At 42.0% G+C, this 24619-nt stretch overlaps 1 protein-coding gene across 2 annotated transcripts in view; it reads left to right on the top strand.

Annotated features, from left to right (window-relative positions):
* Positions 1 to 2141: 2141 nt before the first annotated feature.
* BMPR2 (bone morphogenetic protein receptor type 2) overlaps positions 2142 to 24619 on the top strand; it is an 88401-nt gene continuing 65923 nt past the window's right edge. Inside the window, exons 1-2 of one of the 2 annotated variants that reach the window (XM_053362194.1) lie at positions 2142 to 2309; positions 2956 to 3646. In XM_053362194.1, the coding sequence (XP_053218169.1) occupies positions 3571 to 3646 (76 nt within the window). In that variant the 5' untranslated portion in view covers positions 2142 to 2309; positions 2956 to 3570. Of the gene's footprint in view, positions 2310 to 2418; positions 2621 to 2955; positions 3647 to 24619 lie in introns of those variants that run through there. The other variant, XM_053362185.1, reaches the window with a different exon arrangement.

The raw sequence follows: 24619 nt of genomic DNA, 5'->3' as shown, positions 1-24619 counted from the left end.
GGCCCTAAGCTATAGCTTGTTTAGCTTATATAGTGGTACCCCGCTAGATGAATGCCCCGCTAAACGAAAAACGCGCAAGACGAAAGTGCTTTCCGATATTTTTTCCACTTCGCAAGACGAATTTTTCTATGGGGTTGTCTTGCAAAACGAAAAATTTTTCGGGGTCTTCCGTTTTTTTCCCCTTTTCTGAAAGCCGCTAAGCCGCTTATCTGTCAATTGCCGCTTATCAGCTGATCCGCTGATAGCGGTGCTCCGCAAGACGAAAATCCCTGCAAGACGAAGACACCCGCAGAACGGATTAATTTCGTCTTGCGGGGCACCACTGTACGTAAATCCAGCAATGCTTCCAAACTGGTTGGGGCGGTGGCGTGTGCCAAGATCTCTGCATTGCAGGGGTTGGACTAGATGACCCTGCGGGGTCCCTTCCAGTTCTGTGACCCTGCCTGCCCCTGAGGATCCTGCCAACTGAGGTTGGTCGCCTCCCCTTGCCTCGTGGGTGGGCCGACCCGGGATTTTACTTGTACCGGTGGGGATGGGGGTCTAGAGGCAGGCGGGCCCCACGACAGAGAGAAGGTCCAAGAAAACTCACGAGGAGATGAAATAAAATAATATATTACTTGCTAAAAATTGGAAAACACAAGAACTACCAACAGTGGAAGATTGGCAGATGAAGATGATGGACTTTTCGGAGCTAGCTGACCTGACTGGAAGAATCCGCGACCAGAAAGAAGAGGAGTTTCAAGAGGACTGGAGGAAATTTAAGGACTATTTGAATAAATATTGTAATATAAAAAATTAGTAATTACTTGAAAGAAACAGGCCTAGGATTAAACTAAGTTATAAATAAATAAATAAATAAATAAATAAATAAATAAATAAATGGGATTTGGAATGTTAAGAAAAGTGACTAAGATGGGACTAAGATGTGACTAAGATGGGACTAAGATGTGTATCTGAAGAAGTGTGCACGCACACGAAAGCTCATACCAAGAACTAACTTAGATGGTCTTTAAGGTGCTACTGGAAGGAAAAAAAATTTTTGTTTTAAGATGGGACTGTGATTGGAAATTGTTTTAGTTTAATAATGATATTGGAAAGCTGTTACTTTTAATTACAAGGAAACTCAGAAGGGAGGGATTTGAGGAAGTCAACCAAGCGGGGGTTGCCATGGGTGCGGCGGTGGCGGCCGGGGGTCGGTGTCGGTGCTGGTGCTGCGGGAAGGGGCGGTGTCGGGCGGACCCGTGCGGGGTCCTCTGCCTGCTGCTTACGTACCTCAGTGTGGGCTACGCCGACTACGTCATCCTGGAGCATGTCCTGCTCCAGCCGGGCTTCCGGGGCAGGTAGGGCGCGCCAGCCCCGCAGGGAAGGTCCCCACCCCTTCGCTCTGCACATGCTCAGGGGCACGGTGCCCTTGGGATGCTTGGGATGGCTCGGTTTTGTTCTTCCCCCCGTCACCGGTTTCCTTGCCCCACGGTGTTGGGGGAAAGGAAAGAAGCGATGCCGGAGAAGGGCCGTAGCTCAGGGGCAGGAGGAGGTCGCAGGTTCTGTACTCTGCACATGCTCAGAGGTGCTTTCTCAGAGTTTTCTTGAAAGAAAGAAAAAAGGGGGAAAGTTTCAGAATCTACCTCGAGCCATAATGTTGCTGCTGCTGTTATTGGACGTGTTTCCTGCCCTTCACCAATATTTTGCTTAGGATCAACCCAGCCGGTAGACCATGGTGCTGATAACACCAAGGTTGCAGGTTCGATCCCTGTATGGACCAGCTGCATATTCCTGCATTGCAGGGGGTTGGACTAGATGATCCTCAGGGTCCCTTCTAACTCTACAGTTCTATGATTCTATGATGTTTAAAAGGTTGGATTTGTGAAGAATTAAGTTTGTTGTTATCGTTTATCTGGTTATTGCTCCCCTTTTTTTTCTTTTCTGTTTTTGTGCATCATTTTGCTTTGTGGTTTGTGTTACCACTGTGGAAAATCTAATGAAAAAATTATTGAAAAAATAAAATAATATAAAATATAAAAAGCTGAGAGGGAGAGAGTCCACCGGGAGAGCGGCGTCAGGCGGAGCGCCGAAGGGCCGCGGGAGGCGCCTTCCCACAGCGACAGCGGCGGCCAGGAAGAAAGGGAAGAGGCGCGAGCAGCTCCCCCTCTCGCCGGGCCGCCCGTCTGGCGAGCCTCTGCAACATGGCGGCGCGGAAAGGCCTCCGTCAACACCTTCTCACCTCCCTCCCTCAGGGGGCCGCTCTGCCGGGAGGAGCGCCGCCTCTCTATGACCGCCGCTTCCCAACCGCGCGCGGATCAGAACCTTCGGTGGGAGAGAGAGAGAGAGAGAAACGGGAGAAAGAGGGGCTGTTGGGGGGGACGACGACGTCGACGTCGCGTCGGCTCCCAGCCAATGAGGGGCGGGGCGGGGCGGGGCACGGTGGCGCCCGCGGGCCGGGCGCTTCAGACTGGCAGTTGGAGCAGCGACTCCCCTTTGTGTCTGGTCTGAGGGGGGAAAGAGGGAGCAGCTGCCAGCCGAGCCGACCGGCGACTGGGAGGCGGCGCGCCGTGGCGTGAGAAACGGGCCCGAGGGCTGGCTGCGAGCGAGGCGCCCCGGAAGGCAGGGCAGGCGAGACCGTGTGTGTGTGTGTGTGTGAGGGGAGGGCGGCAGGAGGGCTTGGCCGGCGCTGAGGGAAGGAAGGGGGGAAGCCTTTGTGAAGTGAGGGGAGGAAAAGGGGGCGCCCTCCTTCGCCGCCCTCCCTCACCCCTTCGAAGCCTTTTCCAGTATTGGGGGTCGGGGTGGGGTGAGGAAAGAAGGCCTCTCTTTCCTTCAGGGCTACTGGTTGGGGGGGGGGGGAGAGAGACCCTCATTACTGGCGCCCTTTCCAGAGAAACGCCAAGAAAATGTCAATTATTTTTTCCCCCTAAAGGAGCTGATCCTGACGCTTTCTCTCTCTCTTTCTTCTTTCCAAAGACTCGCCATGGGGAGAGACGCCGTTAAAACCCCTCACGTCGAAGACGACGACGACGCCTTGTTGTTTTTAAACGTCAAGTGACTGGAAATAACACTTCAGGAAAGAGACGACGGGCAGAGAGAAATTGTGTTTTTTTTTGTTTGGTTTCCTCATACCTTTTAAATGCCTGCCCGTGTCTGCCTTTTGGGGGATCGAGGAAGCTGCTTGTAGGTGACAATCGTGGGTTTTTTTGTTTCTCCACACCTCTCGGATATGATTGCTTTGCAACGTGTGCGGTGCTTTGATATTGCGAAGAAGCGTGGGAAGTAAGCCTGGTTTTTATATATATATATAGTATGCGAAAGATGACCGCCGGCTGGGGGGAAAGGACATGTATGTTCGCTTGAGAACCAAAACTCTCATCTGCCGATTGGGAGGCGAGCCCTGAAACATGAAGACAGATCCGTGTAATGGAGTAAGAGGTCAGGCTGCTCCTCTCATCTGCCATTTGCCCTTTCAGACTGGATTGTAAACCAAGAGGGCTAAGGCTCTTTGGAGACTGGAGATTTCCTCCTGCTGGCATTTTAAAAGAAAATTATTCTACGCATCGCCCACCCTCCTGGATTTCTTCAAATATGACCGCCTTGCTGCAGCACCTTTTGCTATTGCTCCTTTTCTCCACTGCCACCTTACTACTCAGCACTGCGGCTGGTAAGTAGCCAGTGGGTGTAGCAGTACAGCATGATCTGCAAACGAATTAAGCCGGATTACCTGGATTTAAACCAATTTGGTGCCAGTGAAGGCCATGTGAATAAATCAGAGTACATTTCAATAATTTGACTTAATTGGTTCTAGAGATTGCATCCACGCTAGTTGTTTTGCCTACAGGGAAGGGGGTGCGGCTGGCCACTGTTAAGGCTTATCTTTAAAATGTCTGCATCATGCTCCTGGAAATTTTCAGTTTTCAGACGCTGATCTAGTGAATCTATTTATCTTCCTATATTTTATTGGGGCAGATTAGCACCATCTAGTAGTTAGGATGAAATTTTATTTTATTATGATATTTGTCACCATATTTTTCCAACGCACATCCTGCACTTCAGAAACTGTTGGCTTGCCGTGTATGGAATCTTTGTTCACAGCCATAAGTGTGGTCAATGGTTCTTCATTGACTGAAGTATGTAATACATATTGTTTCACACTATGTGAAACAATGTATGTCTGGGTTGAAAAAAACCACAATCTGTCAGTATTGGCAGAGAAAAAAGTACAGAATGTAAGCAGAAAAACTGATGCAGAATTATTTTGTGTTCTGACTATCTTGAGCAATTTTGTTTTTATGAGCTTTGCTCACTGCAAACAACATATCAGATATATTATTCATCTTTTGGACATGTGTGGAAGCTTGCTACTGGCATAAACCTTCTCTGGTCATAAAGGATGAAAGAGCTCTGAGTTGAGCCTATGTTATATGTTTAATTTTTATTCATTGTACATATTTTCAACCAGTTTTAAAACTGCAACCCAGTTTTTATACCTGCTTCCTGGGAATAATTCCAATTTAACTCAATGGCGCTTACTTCTGAGTAGAGATATGCCTAAAATTTCACTGACAGAAATCTAGAAGTACTGTATGTCTTCCTACCCTCAGTTACCAGCTCAAATACCAAACTAACTTCATTTTCCTCTAATTTTTTCAAGTGGACAAATACATTTGCTTTAGGAATGTTTCAAAAGAATTATATTAAAAGAACAGGTGAAATTATTTGGGCCCTTCAAATAAAATTTTAGAATTTATATTAAGAGAGCAAAATTTTAAAATTAAGATTAAGAGAGCAATTTTCTCAGGTACAGGAAGCCAATGATGATAAAACCTTTAAATATCTATATCTATCTATCTTAATCCTATTTGGTTAAAAAAAAGGAGTGGTTAAATGTGAAGGGTTATTCAGTCTTCTAGGCAAGTTACATGTAGGATTGCACTGCATATTTGTTCTTCAAGCATGATTTAAATATTGGTTGATTTACCTAGGAGTAAATCTCAATGAGCTTGGTAGTGCTTATTTCTGGGTATACATGCTTAAGATTTCAGCAGTACTAATTTTAAGTCTTTAAAAGGGCTTTCCGTGGGGGGATATTGAACTAAAATGATTGATGTAGAACATTTGATTGCAGCAGGCTGGCCTTGGGCTAAATCATTGGTGCTTCAGATTAATGTCCATTATGCATGTCATTGGTAGTTCATAAGCTGTTTCCTCTGTAGAATTGATATTTGAAACCCATATTTCTACTTTTAAACTTTACAAGTATAATAAACTATTCCATATTCAATCAAGTCTGCTAAAAATGCATGGGTTTCTATGGGATGATTTCTTGGCAAAATTTGAGACATTTATTGTGCTTGCTAAAAGGAATAGCCATTGTCTTCAGTTTTGACCTGAGAGTAAACTTGGTATTAATTATAGACTGGGGAAGTTCTTATGGGCAATCTAGCCAGCGTTTTACATATGATGGGAGAATCCCTGGCACCTACATATTCAGTAATGTCTAGAAAAATCAGACGGTTTAACAGCTCTGCTGAAGAAAGTAATTCACTAACTAGTCTTTAGAGTCCAGATTTATATTCTATGAATATGCTATATGCTATTACCACTCAAGATCTTTCTGATGTGCATTCATTCACAAACCCCAACGTTTAATTAGTGGTAAAGCTCTACAATATCTAACAAGGATAAAAACAAATGGAGTCCTATACTGAATCAATAAAATGAGTCTAATTCCCAAATTCTTTTAAATGTATTTCACAAAATCTATGAATACATTGTAGGGTAAATCAGTTTAAACATAATAGAAGTCCTGTTCAATCAGTCCAAAGACCCTTCTGGTCCAGCATTGTGTTCTTATGGTGGCTAACCAGATGCCTGTGGGAAGCCCAAAAGCACTCTCGCCCCTTGTGATTCCTGGCATTTGGAAGCATACTGCCTCTTGACAATGGAGGTAGAACATATAGTAGGTAGGGCTATCACTTCGTCTTGTGGGAGTGACTTTCATGGTTTAACTATGCACTGTCTGAAGACATTCTTTTGTGCATCCTACATCTTCCAGCAGTCAGCTTCATTGGATGGTCCTGGGTTTTTAAATTATGAGAGGGAGAAAAGCGTCTCCCTGTCCAATTTGCTACACCATACATAGTTTTATTCATTATGTCTCCCTGCTTCCCATTTTTCCTAAACTAAACTGTTGCAGATGTAGGGGACCTTTCTATGTAGGGGAATTGCTCCAGTCCCTTAATCACTTTATTTGCTCTTTTCTGAACCTTTTATAGCTTTACAGTATCATTTTTGCAGCAAGGCAACCAGAATTGTTCACAGCATTCCAAGTATAGTCACAGCATAGACCTCACAGCATCATGATACTGGCAGTTTTATTTTCAACCCCTATTGATTCCTATCATATATTGATCCCTATGTTGGTGTTTCTGTTGCATCAGAAGTGGTTTAGTCATGCTGGCCACATGACCCGGAAAGCTGTCTGCGGACAAATGCCAGCTCCTTTGGCCTGAAAACGCAACCTCATAGTTGAATTAGACTGGACTTAACTGTCCAGGGGTCCTTTGCCTTTCCCATTCTTTTAACCTATCATGTAATTCACATTTCACAGCTACCACACACCGAGTCAACATCTTCATCAAACTGCCCACTGTGGCCCCAAGGTCTTGTTCCTGGTCAGTCACCACAAGTTTAGATTCTAATAGTGTTTATGTGAAATTATATTTTTTTACCCCATTGTGCATCTCTTTATATTTGCATCTGTTGATTTGCATTGGCCATTTCACTGCCCATTCACCCAGTTTGGAGAAAACTGAAAGTCTGTGAATAACTTTGGGTGACATTCAATGCTGTCTCATTCATTGGGGAGGAAAGCCAAGTTTTTCTAATCCCTCCACCGCTTGTATCCTCCTATGCCATTCCCTCAAATCTGCTGTGATGGGTCTCCATACTGCAGAGTAGATTTAAGGAGGGGCAGCAGTGAGAGGAGGAATCTTAGGATCAACAGCTTCCAGCTGCCATAAAACCCCTTAAAGAAAGGTTGAGTTATCAGACAATTTTTTAGGAACTTGATAAGGTCTTTTTTTTTAAAGGGTATTTTAAGCCCATTTCCATCTGAGCTGGCTATTATAAGAACTTCGTAAATTTATAAGATTTTTTAGCTTGCTTGTTTTTCTCTTCCCTCCCCATTCTTTTTTCTATTTGTGTCTTGCATTTTAACATTGTAAGCCCGAACATAGAATTATGTTGGGGTTTTTTTTAATTGATATGTAAGTTGCTGTGGGGCCTTGCTAGCTGAACTGTAGGATATAAATGCCTCAAATAAATAAAGTTTTCCAATGAGATCTATGAAATGCTTGGTTCCATGGATGGATCCAAGTATTTGTATTTACACATCTTACTTTACCTTGAAAAACCTAGAGCAACTATCCCATGCAGTCTCCAGTTCAGGCTCTGACCAGACTATGATCTGTTTATTTTTAACAATGACACACCATTATTTATTTATTTTATTTTAAAACTGCATAGCCCATCCTTCCTCTCAAAAGAGCTCAGTTCAGTCAATACATCCACAATTTAAAATAAAGATAAAAATAAAAACATTCTAAAAACAATTACAGTTAAAAAAACATTATTTCATCTGGTGATTATGTGCTCTCACATACTTTTCTTTGGACTTGGAGCATAATTCCACCTATCCTAATGTTATTATTTTCAATCACAAACTTTTTAGTATACAGTGGTACCTCGGGTTACATACGCTTCAGGTTACATATGCTTCAGGTTACAGACTCCGCTAACCTAGTAATAGTGCTTCAGGTTAAGAACTTTGCTTCAGGATGAGAACAGAAATTGTGCTCCGGTGGCGCAGCGGCAGCAGGAGGCCCCATTAGCTAAAGTGGTGCTTCAGGTTAAGAACAGACCTCCGGACCGAATTAAGTACTTAACCTGTAATCTGGCCAAATGTAGATGTGTGTATTTTCCTAGCTTGTGGAAAGTCTCAGTAAGTCATTGAAGATAACACACTTAATTAGGCTGAATCAAAAACTTAAACTAGAATTATTTCCCAGAGACAGGATAATGTTGATTGATACCCCTTTAAGCCAATAACATTTTCTATCTAAATTGAAACACCACACAAATTAGGTATCTAATAGGCAGGGGGGAAAGTGGCAGAACTGGAAGTATGGTGATATGGTTCTTTTTTGGCAACCAACAGCTATATGTTTTTGGGTACTAATCCCCACAATCTTCTCTTGCAGGTATATTTAGTTATAATGTATTTTATTTATAAAAATATTTATATACTGCTGTATCAGGAAAATATATCCGTGGTTTACAGCAATCACCTAGTTCCAAACCTAGTGAGACAAAGTTACATGTAAATTCAATATGCTCCCCTGCCACTCATCTCACAGAGGAAAAGTCAGTGGAGCAGGGATCTATCGTCTCATTATTTGCAAGTTATTACTTATACACTGTCATCCATGTACATGGCACTATATACAGTATAAAATTAGGAGAATAGTAATCTGAGCAAAGTCACCCACATTTCTCACAAGGTAAGGCAGTCATCTTTATTCACCCCAAGACAAATCATTATTCAGTATATCATTTTTAATTCACATTTTCACTGCATTGCAATCAATATAAACGATTCTCGTTTCTCCTCAATCATATTAATAGCAACTAAATTTAAAAGTGAAGAACTGAGGCTGAGAACTGGGCCAAAACAAACAAGATGAACTTTAACAGGGAGAAATGTAAAGTATTGCACTTGGGCAAAAAAAATGAGAGGCACAAATACAAGATGGGTGACACCTGGCTTGAGAGCAGTACATGTGAAAAGGATCTAGGAGTCTTGGCTGACCACAAACTTGACATGAGCCAACAGTGTGACGCGGCAGCTAAAAAAGCCAATGCAATTCTGGGCTGCATCAATAGGAGTATAGCATCTAGATCAAGGGAAGTAATAGTGCCACTGTATTCTGCTGTGGTCAGACCTCACCTGGAGTACTGTGTCCAGTTCTGGGCACCACAGTTCAAGAAGGACACTGACAAACTGGAACGTGTCCAGAGGAGGGCAACCAAAATGGTCAAAGGCCTGGAAACAATGCCTTATGAGGAACGGCTAAGGGAGCTGGGCATGTTTAGCCTGGAGAAGAGGAGGTTAAGGGGTGATATGATAGCCATGTTCAAATATATAAAAGGATGTCACATAGAGGAGGGAGAAAGGTTGTTTTCTGCTGCTCCAGAGAAGCGGACACGGAGCAATGGATCCAAACTACAAGAAAGAAGATTCCACCTAAACATTAGGAAGAACTTCCTGACAGTAAGAGCTGTTTGACAGTGGAATTTGCTGCCAAAGAGTGTGGTGGAGTCTCCTTCTTTGGAGGTCTTTAAGCAGAGGCTTGACAACCATATGTCAGGAGTGCTCTGATGGTGTTTCCTGCTTGGCAGGGGGTTGGACTCGATGGCCCTTGTGGTCTATTCCAACTCTATGATTCTATAAGAAACTGGAAGGCATTTTAGTACAAGCGGGTAATGCGGAGATATTTTTAACAAGTCCTAAAACTGTGTTGGTTTTCATATCAACATACAGCCATAAGACTTATCTATGCTACATATGCTTAGTCAATTTCTGAAAAAATTAAACATTTTATTATTTGAAATAAGAGCAGACCAAAAAAGCAAACTGATAAACTGAGGATTCCCAGAATAATAGAGGTTACAAAATGAAGTCGGACCACCTACTTGACCTAAATTTTATTGTTCGTTTTTATGTTTTTATATTGTGTGAAAGCCTTAATGGAGAATGTGGGTTTTATAGAGGAATATGAAAGAAGTAAGAGGTGGCATTAGAGAACATTACTGGATGCAGTTCCAGGTATAATGGGGCAGCAAGGGAGAAAGGGCAGAGTTATGTGGGGAAATGGTAGACCTTTAGACTGCTGAGGGTGGTGGAACCCAAGGTGTGAATGTCTCAGATATGTGAAGATGCCACCACCTCCGAGGTTCTCTTTGCCTCCATGATATTTGGATCCCTAATATCTTTATTGTCATTGCCCCCTCTCGGGGACAACGAAATTACTTGACTCCTCCATAAAAACACTAATTAAAACAATACAGTATAGTACAGCAAGGAAGATTAGATGACTTTCAAAGTCCAGGCTTCCCATTCAGGGCCGAGATCGCTCTGGAGCAGAAGCTGTTCTTAAGACGGCTCGTTCTTGTCTTCATCGTCCTGTATCTCCGTCCCGACGGCAGGAGCTCGAATAGACAGTGACCATCAATCATGTAATTTTGTGAAAGGGGAAATTGTTACTATTTGGTGATGGATTGAATGTGGGAGTTGAAGGAATGAGCAGATGAAGGATAAAAATCATGACTATGTGCCTTTCCCATGGGGTGGATGATGTCAGTGGATAAGAAGAGGGGGGCTTAGGAGAAAAGATAAGCTCATTCATGAGTTTGTAATGACATCAAAGTATCCAAGTGAAAAAATCAAAGGGGCACTTGGACATGAGAGACTACATGAAAGGAAAAAGTTTTGGATGTCAAGTACAGGTGGTTCTGAAAGCTGTGGGATGTAATGGGGTCACCCAGGGACAGTGTAGAGTGCTGTAATATAGGTCAACTGGTTTTGTGATGTTCTGTGGTTATTGTTGCTGATTCCAGTTACTTAATTCTGTTGCTGTAGGATACAGCCATCCCTTCATGCATTGCTTCAGCCTGATGTCACTTTTTCCTGGTTCTTTCTTTGTTAATGAGAGTAAATGTGGCTTAACACAGCAAGAACAAAACAAATATTAACTCACATTGATAATATAGATGCTTACATAGTTTTTAAAATTGATTGAAAATGTTTGCATATATGTATATATAATGTTCGGCCTCTTTAAGGTTCTTTTTTTCTTTGCTAAATAAATGTTCTTATCTCTTGTGACATTTTTGTATATGAATGGTGAGTGATTGTGTGTTGACCAGGGAATATGCTGTTAATCTTTTTTAAAATGTGTACAGTGCATGCACAGTTCTACATTTTTCCCATATTGTGGAATATATTGCAGAAAAAGCAATGGGAGGAATTCAACATCATACTCTTCTGTTCATTCCATCAGCATAAGAATATCTGCTTGCCAGACTGCATGATTCCTCCTCTCCTCCCCCCTACATGCTGTTGAGAGTTTTCTTGATCCTGTAGATCAGATTGGGGGGCAGGGAGACTGGGGAAGCCCCATTGCCCTTGGACTGGCTTCTGCTAGCACACTGGGTTAGATGAATGTGGACCAAGGATGTACCTGAAATATTTAAAACAAAATTAAAGGTGTGTGTGTGTGTCAGGCTTGTAATTAAATCCACACATTTTACTAGCTTCCAGTGGTCTGATGGAGAACTCTATCTTTTTGCAGCAGTCTCCTGCATTTTTATGGTCTTGCAGCCTGCTTCGTTCCTATACTGGACTCACTCCATTGCGGCTAGTCTTGTGTTGTCTGTTTATTTACTGAATGGAAGGGGAAAGCAGATGAGGGAAAAGAATAAAGATGGTATAGGAGCCCACTGCACCTGGCAAGCCATCACCACTGGAGCGCTAGAGGAAGGCAGAATAAGAAGAGAGCAACAGCTATGTGCCCATTAATTCCAGTATTGAAGGGCACATGGCTGTTGATCCTTCTGATGTGCCCTCCCCAAGTGGCTTTGTGAGGAGTATTTCCCTGGTGGGGTGCAGTGGGCAAACGGAGTCCACTGTGCCAGCCCAGTCCTTGCCACCAAAGCACTAGCCTGGTGCAGTGGGCTCCATTTGCCCTCCACACCCCACCATGTACAGTAACACTCCTCGCTAAGCTGCTCTAGGAGGGCACGTGAGATGGACACAACAGCCATGCCTTTGCAAGGCTGGGTTCCTTCTCATGCCGCCCTCCCTGAGTGGCTTTGCAAGGCTGGGACCTGATCAGATCCCATTCTCACAAAGGCACACAGGGTTGGTTTGAGGAGGGCGGCATGAGAAGTGTGCCCCCTGCCCAAAATGCGCCTGGGGCAATTGCCCCAGCTACACCCCACTATGCCCCTGCTTTAGCCCACTACTGCCCATAAAAGGAAAATGGCCTGAGACAAAGCTAATTGATCCTTTCAGTTATTGCAGATAAGCAGTACTAGAGCCATTCAAACATGCATAAGACCATTTTTAACACTAGCTGGCAGAAGGAGCTATAAAGACAGGTTGCATGGAGTGATGTTGAGTCCGTGGCCATAGTCCAGTGATCATATCTTTGCATGTATCAAGACATATATGGTTTGAAGGCTACCACTTTGGTGAAGCTAAGCAAGTTTGGTTTGGGTACAGGCCTAGGAACTACATATGCACTACCTTAGGTTCTATGAAAAAATATAGGTGGAATATAAATGGAAGAAAATAATAATTTAAAAGGTCTTAAGCCAAAATATGAACAGGGCTTGTGTAACCACACATAGATGTTTCACTCTTCTTTTTGTATGATCTGGGAAACAAGCCAGGATGTCTTCAGTTTCCTATAACTCTGTGTTATGTTCAGATTGGAAAGCCATGTTAATGACTTCTAAACAAGTTAGAATATTAAGTTCTGGTTTTTAAAGCCATTTACCATGGTTTCCTGGTTCTGGTGTAGTGGCCTTAGTGTGGGGCTTGAGATTGTGGGAATGTATCCCCTCTTGTCTTCCAGGCATCCGGCCATTTTATGTGTGCAAACATGTTTGTGATTCCGCTGGAGGAGAAGCACCTCAAACCTTCCCCTACCCCCATTGTCTCCATAGAGTCCGTACACAGGCGTGGGTTCATGTGGCCAACAAGTGTGAAGTTCTCTTAGGCGGTGTTCGGAATTCTCCAGGTGCCAGGCGCGTTTTGCAACTGGTGCAAGTTCAGTTGCGACCACATGGAAATTTCTGAATGGTGACTGACGTCTCCATTTGGCTGATGGCACTGTGGCGCTGCCAGGCAAGCCAGGTGACTCGGATGCAGCCAAAGACACATGTCTTGTGCTTCTGCACTGTCGCACAAGCCAGATGACTCGCATATCAGCAAACTTTGCTTCAGCACTGCTGTGGGAACTGCAATCCTAGGCACACTTTCTTAAGGGTAAGAAAGCCCCTCACAGTGAGGTGGGGCTCACTTCCAAGCAAATGTGCCTAGGGATAAAGAGGAGGAAGTGCATTCGCCCTCATGCCTACATGCCTACATGCGCAAGCCCTCATGCCTACATGCGCAAGCTCACCCAGCCTCTCATGAGGCGGTTGCTGGGTGCCTCGGAGCAGCCATGCTGGGCCGGCCAGGGCACCCCAAAAGGTGTTTCTCCCACTCCCTCCCTGCCCCCCCTTACAGTATTAGTTCATATGTTTGGGGGGGGGGGAAGGTTACTGTAATTGGTAAAATGCGCGACTGAATTGTTAAATATGTTAATGTTGACGATATACACGATTCATTTTTTGCTTTGCAACCTGGTGCCTAGACATTCCGTTGTGGCAACCTCAGCCAAGGTTTAAGGTGCCATTTGGCGTATAGCTTACATACCTGAATTTCTAATACAAATTTTAGGCCAGTGGGTATAACTGGTAGTTCTGATTCCTCTTCAGTGCCTAAATCTAGGGCAATTTTTATTTCACGGATCCCCAAACCATTTAGACCATGTGGCTCTTGGGGCAAAGAACATAATTATCTGACTTAGGTACCCACCCTGCCAACTGGAACATGCCCTCAGGTGGGGAAGCTGCAAGGTGCAAGTACCAGATATTTATTGGGGACTCCTTCTGCCTCATTGTGCTTCTTCTCCAATAACTCCAGTATTAAGATGGGCTTTCTAGATAAGTCACTTTCTCCATTCCCAGGATGGCCTGCCCTGGTAAATTGGTACTCTTTTCATTTGGGGAAAATAGCTGGTGCTAGGGGGAAGTAAATATTCCCTAGCAGACAGAAGAGCTCTCTTGCTTTTTTGCTAATGTCTCTTGTGGTCATCTTCAGGCAGGCTTTCCCTCCAAGGCATTCAGGTCAGGCCTTCCTGCTGTTGCTATTCATGCGAGCACTCTCCCCAGAAACATTGTGGACTACCTTTTAATCTTCCTCAGGAATATCGAGGACACTATTCTGGTTTCTTCTCCCACTTCTTCTGCCCAGCAATGCCTTTCTTCCACTTGTACCTCATCTGTCAAGGTTGAATAATTGCAAGAGGATTGTTTAATCTCCTGCCTGGGCTCTGGGGCTAGTAAAGGTCCATTGGTCTCCTCCCCAAGTTCTTGGGTGTGGGCTAGAAATGGACTGTTTTTAGTGTCTCCTTGGGGGTGCCTTGCATCATGAACTATTTAAAACCAAATGTGCAATTGTATATTTTAGAGTATTCCTGAAAATTAAAAACATAGCATAATACTTAACTTAAAAAAAAGGTAAACTTGTGCTTCTTCTCACCACTTTTTACGTGGGGTATAAAATGGATTTTGAGCTATATCTAGAAGTGTGTCATTTCCCCTGCAATTGAGCAAAGGGAAATCTACCAAAGTCAGCAATGGAACAAGATAGCTGAGCCTTCATTCTAGTATTATTTAGGTCCCACAGTGATGCAACTTCTCTGACTGCTTGGGGCTAACAGGAGGTATTATCTTTATTAAAACATAAAGTGTCTTGATGCAGTGTAATTCAAACACATTTCCCACACTATGGAAATATGCAGAGAAGGACATGTAGAACAGCTTTCAGAAAGCAGAAGCTTTGATCTTCTCTTTTAAGAGCTGAGATCCCAAAACATCCAGGAAGGGTTTATAACCAGTCTTTTTCTTTTGTTTCATATTTCAGCATAGCAAGATAATGATGAAATACAGCAATCCATTTTGTAGAGATTTTCTACAGTCTTTACATAGTAAAACACCCTAGAACCTCTCTTAATTCTTTTACAAATGAACACTTAGGTAAACTGGGATTTGGGTTTACCCTAGAATATATATTTTTAAATCACTGAAACATGTTAATATCATTTAAATTTTAAACTACCTTTAAAGCAAAATCTCCTTATAATGCTGTAGCTTGGGGTTATGGTCATCAGTTTAGAAGCAGATTGAATTCACAGGCTTTCTGGTTCTCCATTTTAAGAACTGGGGCTGATTTTAAAATTGCAGAAATAATACTTCTGCACTGTCTTGTCTAGAGTAGGTCATTCCAGGCAAAGCAAGCAAGCAAGCAAAACCCTAGCAACCTTCTAACATGTGAAAAGTTAGCATACCTGGAAGAAGGTGATCTCATTGTTTGTGAAAATTTAGGTTCACAGCAGTGTTGGAAATTTGTCAGGCACCAAGAGTGCTTTGTGACTGGCACAGGTCCAACTGCGACCACATAGAGATTTCAGGATGCCAGATTGATGACTGACATCTCCTTCTAGCTGTCCCCTCCAGCTTTCTTAAGCAGGTAAGCAGAAGAGCTTATTTATTGCATTTATATCCCACCTTTTTCTCCAAGGAGTATGATTCACCCTGCTTTCAGTTAATCCCTACAATAACCCTGTGAGGTAGGTTAGTAGGCTGTAACTTGCCCAAAGTCACCTAGAATTGAAATCCTGATTTCCCAGGTCCTAGTCTGACACTTTAATCACTACACCACACTGACTTCCTACAGTCAGTGTCCCATAGCAGAAGTATCTGCTGTGGGACAGCTATATAAATTAAGTAGGTAAATAAATATGGGGAGAGCAAAATGTCACTTTGAGAAGGATCTGAAATATTTTTCCTTGAGATTTGAATTTGTTTTATTCTGGATTGCTTATTTGATGTTTCGGTGTGTTGCAAACTGCTTTGAGATTTTCTCATTGAAACATAAAGTATATAAATGAAATGAATAACAACAAAAAATTCCACCCAGGGGAAAATGGCGCCCAGACATTCTGTTGTGGTGACAATACCCCAGGTTTAAGGTGCCATGTGGCAGTTAGCTTATATATCTTGAGTTTCTAACACTGGCTCACAGGATACTTCATGGACAGGCTGTTTGTTGATTGATTGCTTAATCATACATGTATGAATACATCTCACAGCAGGTGTTGATACCTAACAGTACTTCTAAAAGGTGTGGAGAGAAACACTGGGCAATGAATGGCTACCGTACAAATGACTCCAGTGGGAGACTGTTGGCAAACCTAAGTTCGGGGGGATTTTTGAGAGAGGAGGGTTGCAGCACATGGGGAGGGTTAAACTTTACTTCCTCAGTATTCCTGTATACCATTTAAACTTGAAAATTGCCAACAGAAACTTAATTTCCATACAGGGTTCATTGTTTACACTGCAGTCACAATGAAGATCACCCCCATCTGGCAATTAGAACTGGGGAGCGGGGTGGCTCAGTGCAGTCTGAATCCTATGTGAGCTGTATGTGGGAACAATAGAAAATGAGAGTCTATATATTTGTATGAGAGAAAAAAGATGATATGCGCGCACATTTTGTGTGGATGTGTATGAATATGTGTTCTTCTATGTAGATTAGGGTGGCCAATTGCAAAAGAGAACAGATCTCCTACAGTATTAAATGTAAATTGAAATTTCAGCAGGTGTAATGTGTTATGTAAACTACCCTCTCCATTTCTTTCTATTACACAATTATTAAAAGTTTAGGAATCCTGCCATCTTTTGCATTTGGCCACCCTTTGTGTGGGCATCTGTGTGTTGTGTGAGTATAGGTGGCCATACTCAGATCTAGTATGCTACCCTCAGGTGGGGCAAAAAATCCCACCCTTAGTATAATACTGTATATCTCATTAGGATTAAGTGGCTTTCATTAAGCCATCTTGACCTTTGCCAAAAAATATTCATATTCTGGTTGATGAATGACTTGATTTGCCTTGCAATATTACCGTATTTTTTGCTCTATAAGACTCACTTTTTCCTTCCTAAAAAGTAAGAGGAAATGTGTGTGCGTCTTATGGAGCAAATGCAGGCTGCGCAGCTATCACAGAAGCCAGAACAGCAAGAGGGATCGCTGCTTTTGCTGCGCAGCGATCCCTCTTGCTGTTCTGGCTTCTGAGATTCAGATTATTTTTTTCTTGTTTTCTTCCTCCAAAAACTAGGTGCGCCTTATGGTCTGGTGCGTCTTATAGAGCGAAAAATACGGCAAGTGTTTTAGTTTCTGTGTCAAGGTTGTAGCGTAAGGTTTGCTTTAGTTGAGGTTCTATCCTTTCTTCTTGGAAACCACTAGCTTAACCTTAAAGCACATATATTCACAGTTTTTTAAAAAAATAAAAATAAAACCCAAATAGCCTTCAGAGGTACTTTATAAGAATATATTTAGTAACTATTAATGTACCTGCACTGGAAGTTCTTTTTCATAACTGAGATAGCAGGTTCAGAAAATTTACTAAAAATTTCCTTGTTGAAATGCCAGAACCTTCCTTATCCCTTTAACTCCAAAGAAAGCAAAATTATGTATGTTGAACTGAAGTAGAATGACATTCATTCTTCATAACATCATTGCTATTAGGCCTGCTCAGGTGCTCACGAAGAAGATACACAGGGAAGGCTGGGGCCAGGATTTCTTTGGCTGTCCTCAACTCCAGCCAGAGCTTCCTTTGGGGCAAAGAAGGGGGAAACTGGTACAATAATTTTAAGTTTCCAGTCATCTTTTTTGCTTTTTAAAAATCAAACATTGTGGATTTGTGTTCACAAAGAAGATTTTTGTTTTTGTTTTTAATTTGGGGACAAGGCAAAACTAAGCTCACCTTCCTGTCACTGTCAGAAAGACTCCAGTGTGACTTTCAACACTTGTAAGACAGAACAGGTTAATCAGACTTCCAGCTGCAGCAAAATTCTTGCCTCTTTCAGCATACCCAGGAGAACACATCTTCCTAGGAATGTGCAAACAGGCAGGAGAAAAACTGACATAGGTCTAATCATCTTTTTTTTTTTTATTTTGAGGTAAGCCTCAAACTATACTGTGTTTGTTTCTCTCCCTCTCCCTTGTGATAGTACGTCAAAATAAATGTGTTTTCGAGTTGTAGATGTCTGAGCTTCTGGATAACCTCAGGGCAAAATAAGCAAACAAGAGATCCGTTCATGAAAAATGGAACTTTAAATTCAGGCAAGATGAAAATAGTACTCTAACAGTATTCTATCCCAGCCTTGCTGTTAAATGATGTAGGCCAGGACCTAAAACTTGCAATTTATAATGAAGTTTCATCTAACCATCTTTTAGAAAGCAAGGCCCTTTTCTGTGTGTATTGGGAAGGTATGAGGTTCTTATATGTATTGCCAATTCAGTTCAGGCAGATTGTTAAATCTTCATCACTGAAGCTCCAATTCTTGGAATTCTAAGATGTTAAACACATAAGGAATTATTGTGGTGAAGAACAAGTGTTGCTTTGGAAGGGTAGGAATTGGTTGGAAAGTTCAGGAATGCAAATAGTTGCAAAGTAACAACCATCTGCCACTTATGATCCCAGCTGTCCAAATTCTCAGTCCCTGCTGTTACAAATTGCCACTTAAAATCCAGTTGTTTTTTCATTTATATACAATGTTGAGACAAGTGTTCTAGTTTTAATTTACATACCCTGAAAATGTTTGTGGCCTTTGCAGTTTTGCTGTAAACTAACACATGTCTATGCTAGAATAGCTTTAAGAAATTCAATTTGGTAAACATGTAATTTTCTTACAGGGAATTTTGAATAGGACTGCCTCATATCAGGTTATAATTTTTGTCTTCCTAATTGCAGAGCTTGTTTCATGGTGATAGCTGGCAGAATAAAGTATTTCTAAGGAATGACTTGCTTATTTTTCTTTTTGTGCTATAGTTACAAAACAATATGGGTTAAATAAATAATATGGTTTTAAAAGAAATTCTTTGAGAGCTAATAGCATTATAGCAGAGGCTTGAAGACTATCACAGATATATTTGTAGCTTTTCCAGGTCACTTCTCTGCAAGCATGTTTTAGACCACATTTCAAATTGTGCTGCACTATGAAATGTATTTTAAGATGGACAGATTTATGCTGGGAGCTTTTTCATTCCTTTTCAGCTCATCACGTTACTACTTAAAATGGAAAATAGTTCAATTTATTCTAGCAATAAAGCATATGTTATTTTATAACTATATGATTTTATACATAATTTTTATACTGAAATTCACCTATTACTTTTAAAAATAGCCTGATGTCAAAATGTTTGCTGATTATTGGAAATGTAATATGTAATAGAATGCAAAATACTTCATTGTTTCTTTTCCACATATAAAGTTACACTCTTTTTACTCCCCAGGGTATTGTGAATAATGACTCTAATATACTGGTTGTGAGCATTCCATATTTTTCTTCTTATGTTTGGTCTCTCATTATTAATAAGCAACTTCTAGTTCATTTAAAAAACTAGGTATTATTTTCTATTTTCTCTCTCTACAATAGCCCCTTGTTGCCGCTTCACTTGTGTGCTGCCTGTCAAGATCCAGACAGAATTTTCATTACCATCTTTCTATACTCCTCCATTTCCAAATGTGAATTACCACATTTTCTTTACAGCTTTGTGTGTTTCACTGAATATGTGGGGCACATTTTATTGTAGAGGCAATTTTATGAACATTTTATGAAGAGGCAATTATGTGTTTGGCATTGAGTATATACCGTATTTTTCGCTCTATAAGACGCACTTTTCCCCTCCTAAAAAGTGAGGGGAAATGTGTGTGCGTCTTATGGGGCAAATGCAGGCTGCGCAGCTTTCGCTGAAGCCAGGAGAGCAAAAGGGATTAGTGCGCACCGATCCCTCTTGCTCTCCTGGCTTCAGGGATAGCCTCCTGAAGCCTCCTGAGCGCAGCGGCAGCACTCTCGCTGAAGCCAGGAGAGCAAGAGGGAAGGGGCTCCGTTTCTCCTGCCACTTCGCTGAAGGGGTGCTGCGCAGAGAGGGAGAGAACACTTTTATTCTTGTTCTCCTCCTCTAAAACTAGGTGCGTCTTATGGTCGGGTGCGTCTTATAGAGCGAAAAATACGGTACTCAGTAGAAGAAGAAGAAGAAGAAGAGTTTGGATTTGATATCCCGCCTTTCACTCCCCTTCAGGAGTCTCAAGGCGGCTAACATTCTCCTTTCCCTTCCTCCCCCACAACAAACACTCTGTGAGGTAAGTGGGGCTGAGAGACTTCAAAGAAGTGTGACTGGCCCAAGGTCACCCAGCAGCTGCATGTGGAGGAGCGGAGACGCGAACCCAGTTCCCCAGGTTACGAGACTACCGCTCTTAACCACTACACCACACTGGCTCTCAGTAGGGTGTTAACGCCATTCACATACTTGCTGCCTTGCAAGTATACCCATATGATACACGTGTTAGTCACATTCACGCTCTACTTCTCAGGCATACCCAAAAAGTGTTAGGTGTACATCGTTAAGAGACGTGGGTGGCGCTGTGGTCTAAACCACCGAGCTTCTTGGGCTCGTCGGTCGTAAGGTCGGCAGTTCAAATCCGTGCAACAGAGTGAGCTCCTGTTGCTTTTTCGCAGCTCCTGCCAACCTGGCAGTTCAAAAGCACACCAGCATAAGTAGATAAATAGGTACCCCTGCAGCAGAAGGGTAAACAGGGTTTCCATGCACTCTGGTTTCCATCACAGTGTCCCATTGCACCATAAGTGGTTTAGTCATGGTGGCCACATGACCCAGAAAAGCTGTCTGTGGACAAATGCTGGCTCCCTTGGTCTGAAAGCGGAGATGAGCACTGCACCCCATAGCTGAATTCAGCTGGAGTTAACTGTTCAGGGCTTTGGACCAATTATATTTGGAGACCACAAGTCATTCTCTCCTCAGATTTCACAGCTCTGAATTATTCCTGATCCATTCCTACAACAGAAAATTTTTTTATGGATTTGCTGCTAAGTAGGCTTGTTGTGTTTAAATTCTCTCTGTTAGTAGTGCTAGGTATGATTTAGTGTAGTTAAGAGAGTGGTGTGAACAGGTAATTTATTAAAAAGTTTGACCTCTTTTAACAGCAAATAAATTCTGCCTTGTGACCTGTTTACCGTATATAGATTCTTTAGTTGTGCAATCCTATGCATATGTACTCAGAAGTCCCTCTGTGTTGTTATGCTCAGATAAGTGTAAATAGGATGGCAGGCCTAATTTCATTCAGCGTTCAGTGCAATAATTAAATATGTTAATTCCTAACAATAAGGCCTGTTATTGTATTTTGCCCGATGGTTAATTTAATACTTTATTTTATGTTCTGTGTAGCGTGTTAAAAATATGCAGAAGGTATTAAATGATACAATAGTAGTAATTTCCAGAATAGTAACAAATAAAGATTGTGAGCTGTGTGTTTTATTCATTTACAGCACCTAGTGTATACTGAGGGACACGGGTGGCGATGTGGTCTAAGCCACAGAGCCTAGGACTTGCCGATCGGAAGGTCGGCGGTTGGAATTCCCGCAGCGGGGTGAGCTCCTGTTGCTCGGTCCCTGCTCCAGCCAAACTAGCAGTTCGAAAGCACGTCAAAGTGCAAGTAGATAAATAGGTACCGCTCCTGCGGGAAGGTAAACAGCGTTTCCATGCGCTACTCTGGTTCGCCAGAAGCAGCTTAGTCATGCTGGCCACATGACCTGGAAGCTGTACGCCGGCTCCCTTGGCCAATAAAGCGAGATGGGCGCCGCAACCCCAAAGTCGTCCGCGACTGGACCTAATGGTCAGGGGTCCCTTTACCTTTTAGTGTATATTACATGCTTCCACAAATGATTAAAAGGTGCAAAATAAAAACATACTCTTTAACAGCCCTGACCAAATGGTGGAATTTACAATATGAATGGCTTAGACTGTTGACATGAGTGCCCCTGAGCACCCTCTTCTGCTTTGTAGAACCCACATGGCTCGTTGGTATACTCCAGAGCTCATGGCAATGAAACAGGCTGGGAGATGGCTTGAACACAAATGGAGGAAAACAACAGGTGAATGCAATTGAACATTGGTGAGTGCTCATTTCTGAACCTACTCAGTGGCAGTGAAGGAAGCAAAGAAGGCATACTTTGCGGCCTCCAATACATAGCCACTGTATCGTTCAGCAGAGTTTTTCTGAGTAGTTTGGGGCCTTTTATAGTCTGGCCCAAAAGGAGATGGCATTTACTTCCTTTCGCTTTAGCTCCTTGCTGCCATTCGTGCACTCTGTACCCCAAGATGATTTGATTTTATTTGTTATCAGGACACTTGCTAAAAACATATTCCTGTGATAATGCTGTCTTTTCTGTTTTCTTTCATGTGAATGTCAGGAAAAAAATAATAATTGAGTTTTGCTACTATGCATTAGTATGCATTGATCAGCATTTTATTGTTTACTAGTTCATTCCTAAAATCATATTGTTTTTGCTTTTGACTCTGTGAATGTTGTAGAGGCTCCAAAGGTGGCAAAAAAGCACAGGGTTTCTGTCTACAGTGATACCTCAGGTTACATATGCTTCAGGTTACATATGCTTCACGTTACAGACTCCACTAAACCAGAAATATTACCTCGGGTTAAGAACTTTGCTTCAGGATGAGAACAGAAATTGTGCTCCAGCGGCGCGGCAGCAGCGGGAGGCCCCATTACCTAAAGTGGTGCTTCAGGTTAAGAACAGTTTCAGGTTAAGAACGGACCTCCAGAACGAATTACGTACTTAACCCAAGGTACCACTGTATTTCAACAGTTTTTCAGGAGTGAATTTACAGGGAATTATAGAGCTGGAAGTTTGCTGCAAAGCAAGACTCTTCACCCACCACAGATCAGTCCCCACAGTAGCAAAGTGTGCTGCAAATAAGAAGCTCCTGTGTTGCGGAAGGATGTCTGTCAGACTTAAGCAGATATCTCTAGATGACTTGAAGAACTGAGCCAAGCTGCATACTGATTGGATAGTGCAAAATTTTGTGTGACTGGTTAACTGAACTTGAAGGCTAACTGTGCATAAGAATATATTGGTTCCTGTCATATTAAAAGTCTAAGTACAGTATCTAAAGGGAGATAGTGAATTCTTCAGATAAAAGCACATTCTTCTAGTGACTTTTCTTGAACTCTGTATCAGTATGTATCAATAGCATTGATACAAATGGTGGTAGTTGGGTTAAACTATTGGTGTACAGAAAGGATATTTAAAAGTATGTATCTCTTTGATCTCCTGTCTGGCTGCAAAATCCTACAAGTCAGTTTTACAGTATAGTCATACCTCATGTTGCGTTAGGTTCATGTTGCGTCTTTTCAGCTTGTGAACGCGGCAAACCCGGAAATGTTTAGTTTTGGGTTTTGCTCGCTTCACGCATACACAGAAGTGTTCTGTGCATTTCACACATGTGCAGAAGCTTTCTATTGCATTCTGCGCTTGCGCAGAAGCACCCTCTAGTTGCAGACTTTTTGGGGTGCGAACGGCACCCCGAAACGGATCGTGTCTGCAACTAGAGGTACCACTGTAAATGTTACAAGCTTTATGAATTTTGAGGAAGTACCTTGTTAAAGGGTAGCTAATATTTTGAATCTCGTAGTCTCTTAACTGCATCCTGAGCACAGCTGCGTGTTCTTACTTTGCTCACTGCCAAATCTAAACAAGGTCGTAGAAAAGATTAGATTAGGAATTGAGTTTTACTAGAACCAAATATCAGCTACTCATCTAGACTTTTACACTGCCAAATCAAAACAAGGCCATAATAAAGATTAGATTAGGAATTGAATTTTACTAGAACTTAATTTTAGCTACTCATTCTAGCTACTTGTCTTTCACAAGTGTTTCTATAGTGTGGTCTTAGTCCTATTCACACTTACTTAGGAGAAAGCCCCTCTGAACTCATTGACACTTATTTCCCAGCAGACCTGTATACTGCACTACTAATAGAAGAGTCTTTCTGGAGCCCTTCCATTTTTTAGTCCAGCAGTTTCCTCATCTGCAGTTTTTGAATGGTTTGAAGACCAACTACACATAACTTTTAACTGCTGTGATTTGGAAAACATCCACACTGAAGTTGATGTAGACAAGCAGGTTATTTTAAAAAAATGGTGCTGTGTCCTGAATAATTTTGAATTTTTTACATAGCCTTGTGAAGAATCATGCCCCAAACATTTGAGGCTGTCTGTCCAAATTCTGGATAAAGCCCAGGTAGAGCAAATAGTTTTTCCAGACATGCCTATGCACGAATTCAGATTGTTAAGAATTTGCTTGATAAGAGAATGTGATTCCATTTGCCAACTATATGTGATGCTTTCCCCCATCATTTTGAGCTTGTAGTCACTTGAGCCCCATTTTTAGAAGCAGTAAAAGAGATTTTTAAAAATTGTATAATTATAAGAAAGTGAGTGATGCAGTGAGTGAACTGAAGCAGTCAAAGTGTATGATGCTTAATATTTTAAAATCAAATATAAAGTATTATATGAACCTGTTCATTCAATTAAAAACTATCCATTTTATGGGTGAAATTATAATACAGACTTACAAATTTGTAAAGAGACATGCACAGCAAGCTATTAACTTTGAACGTTGACTATTATGTCAGGAAGCATAGCCTTTATAACTGAGATAGTAAAAATACTATTTTCTTGATAGTTGCCAGAATATTTGGGTCTGAACTGTAAGATCTAGGAAACTCCATTCATATTGAGAAAACTTCATTCTGATTATGGTAGCAATACCTAATTTGACCTTATGACATGAGGTTTGTGAC

Source organism: Podarcis raffonei, chromosome 1 (genome assembly GCF_027172205.1).
Source record: "Podarcis raffonei isolate rPodRaf1 chromosome 1, rPodRaf1.pri, whole genome shotgun sequence".
NCBI classification, from domain to species: domain Eukaryota; kingdom Metazoa; phylum Chordata; class Lepidosauria; order Squamata; family Lacertidae; genus Podarcis; species Podarcis raffonei.
The sequence above is the reverse complement of the archived record's forward strand: the minus strand, read 5'-3'. Positions and strand labels throughout refer to the sequence as shown.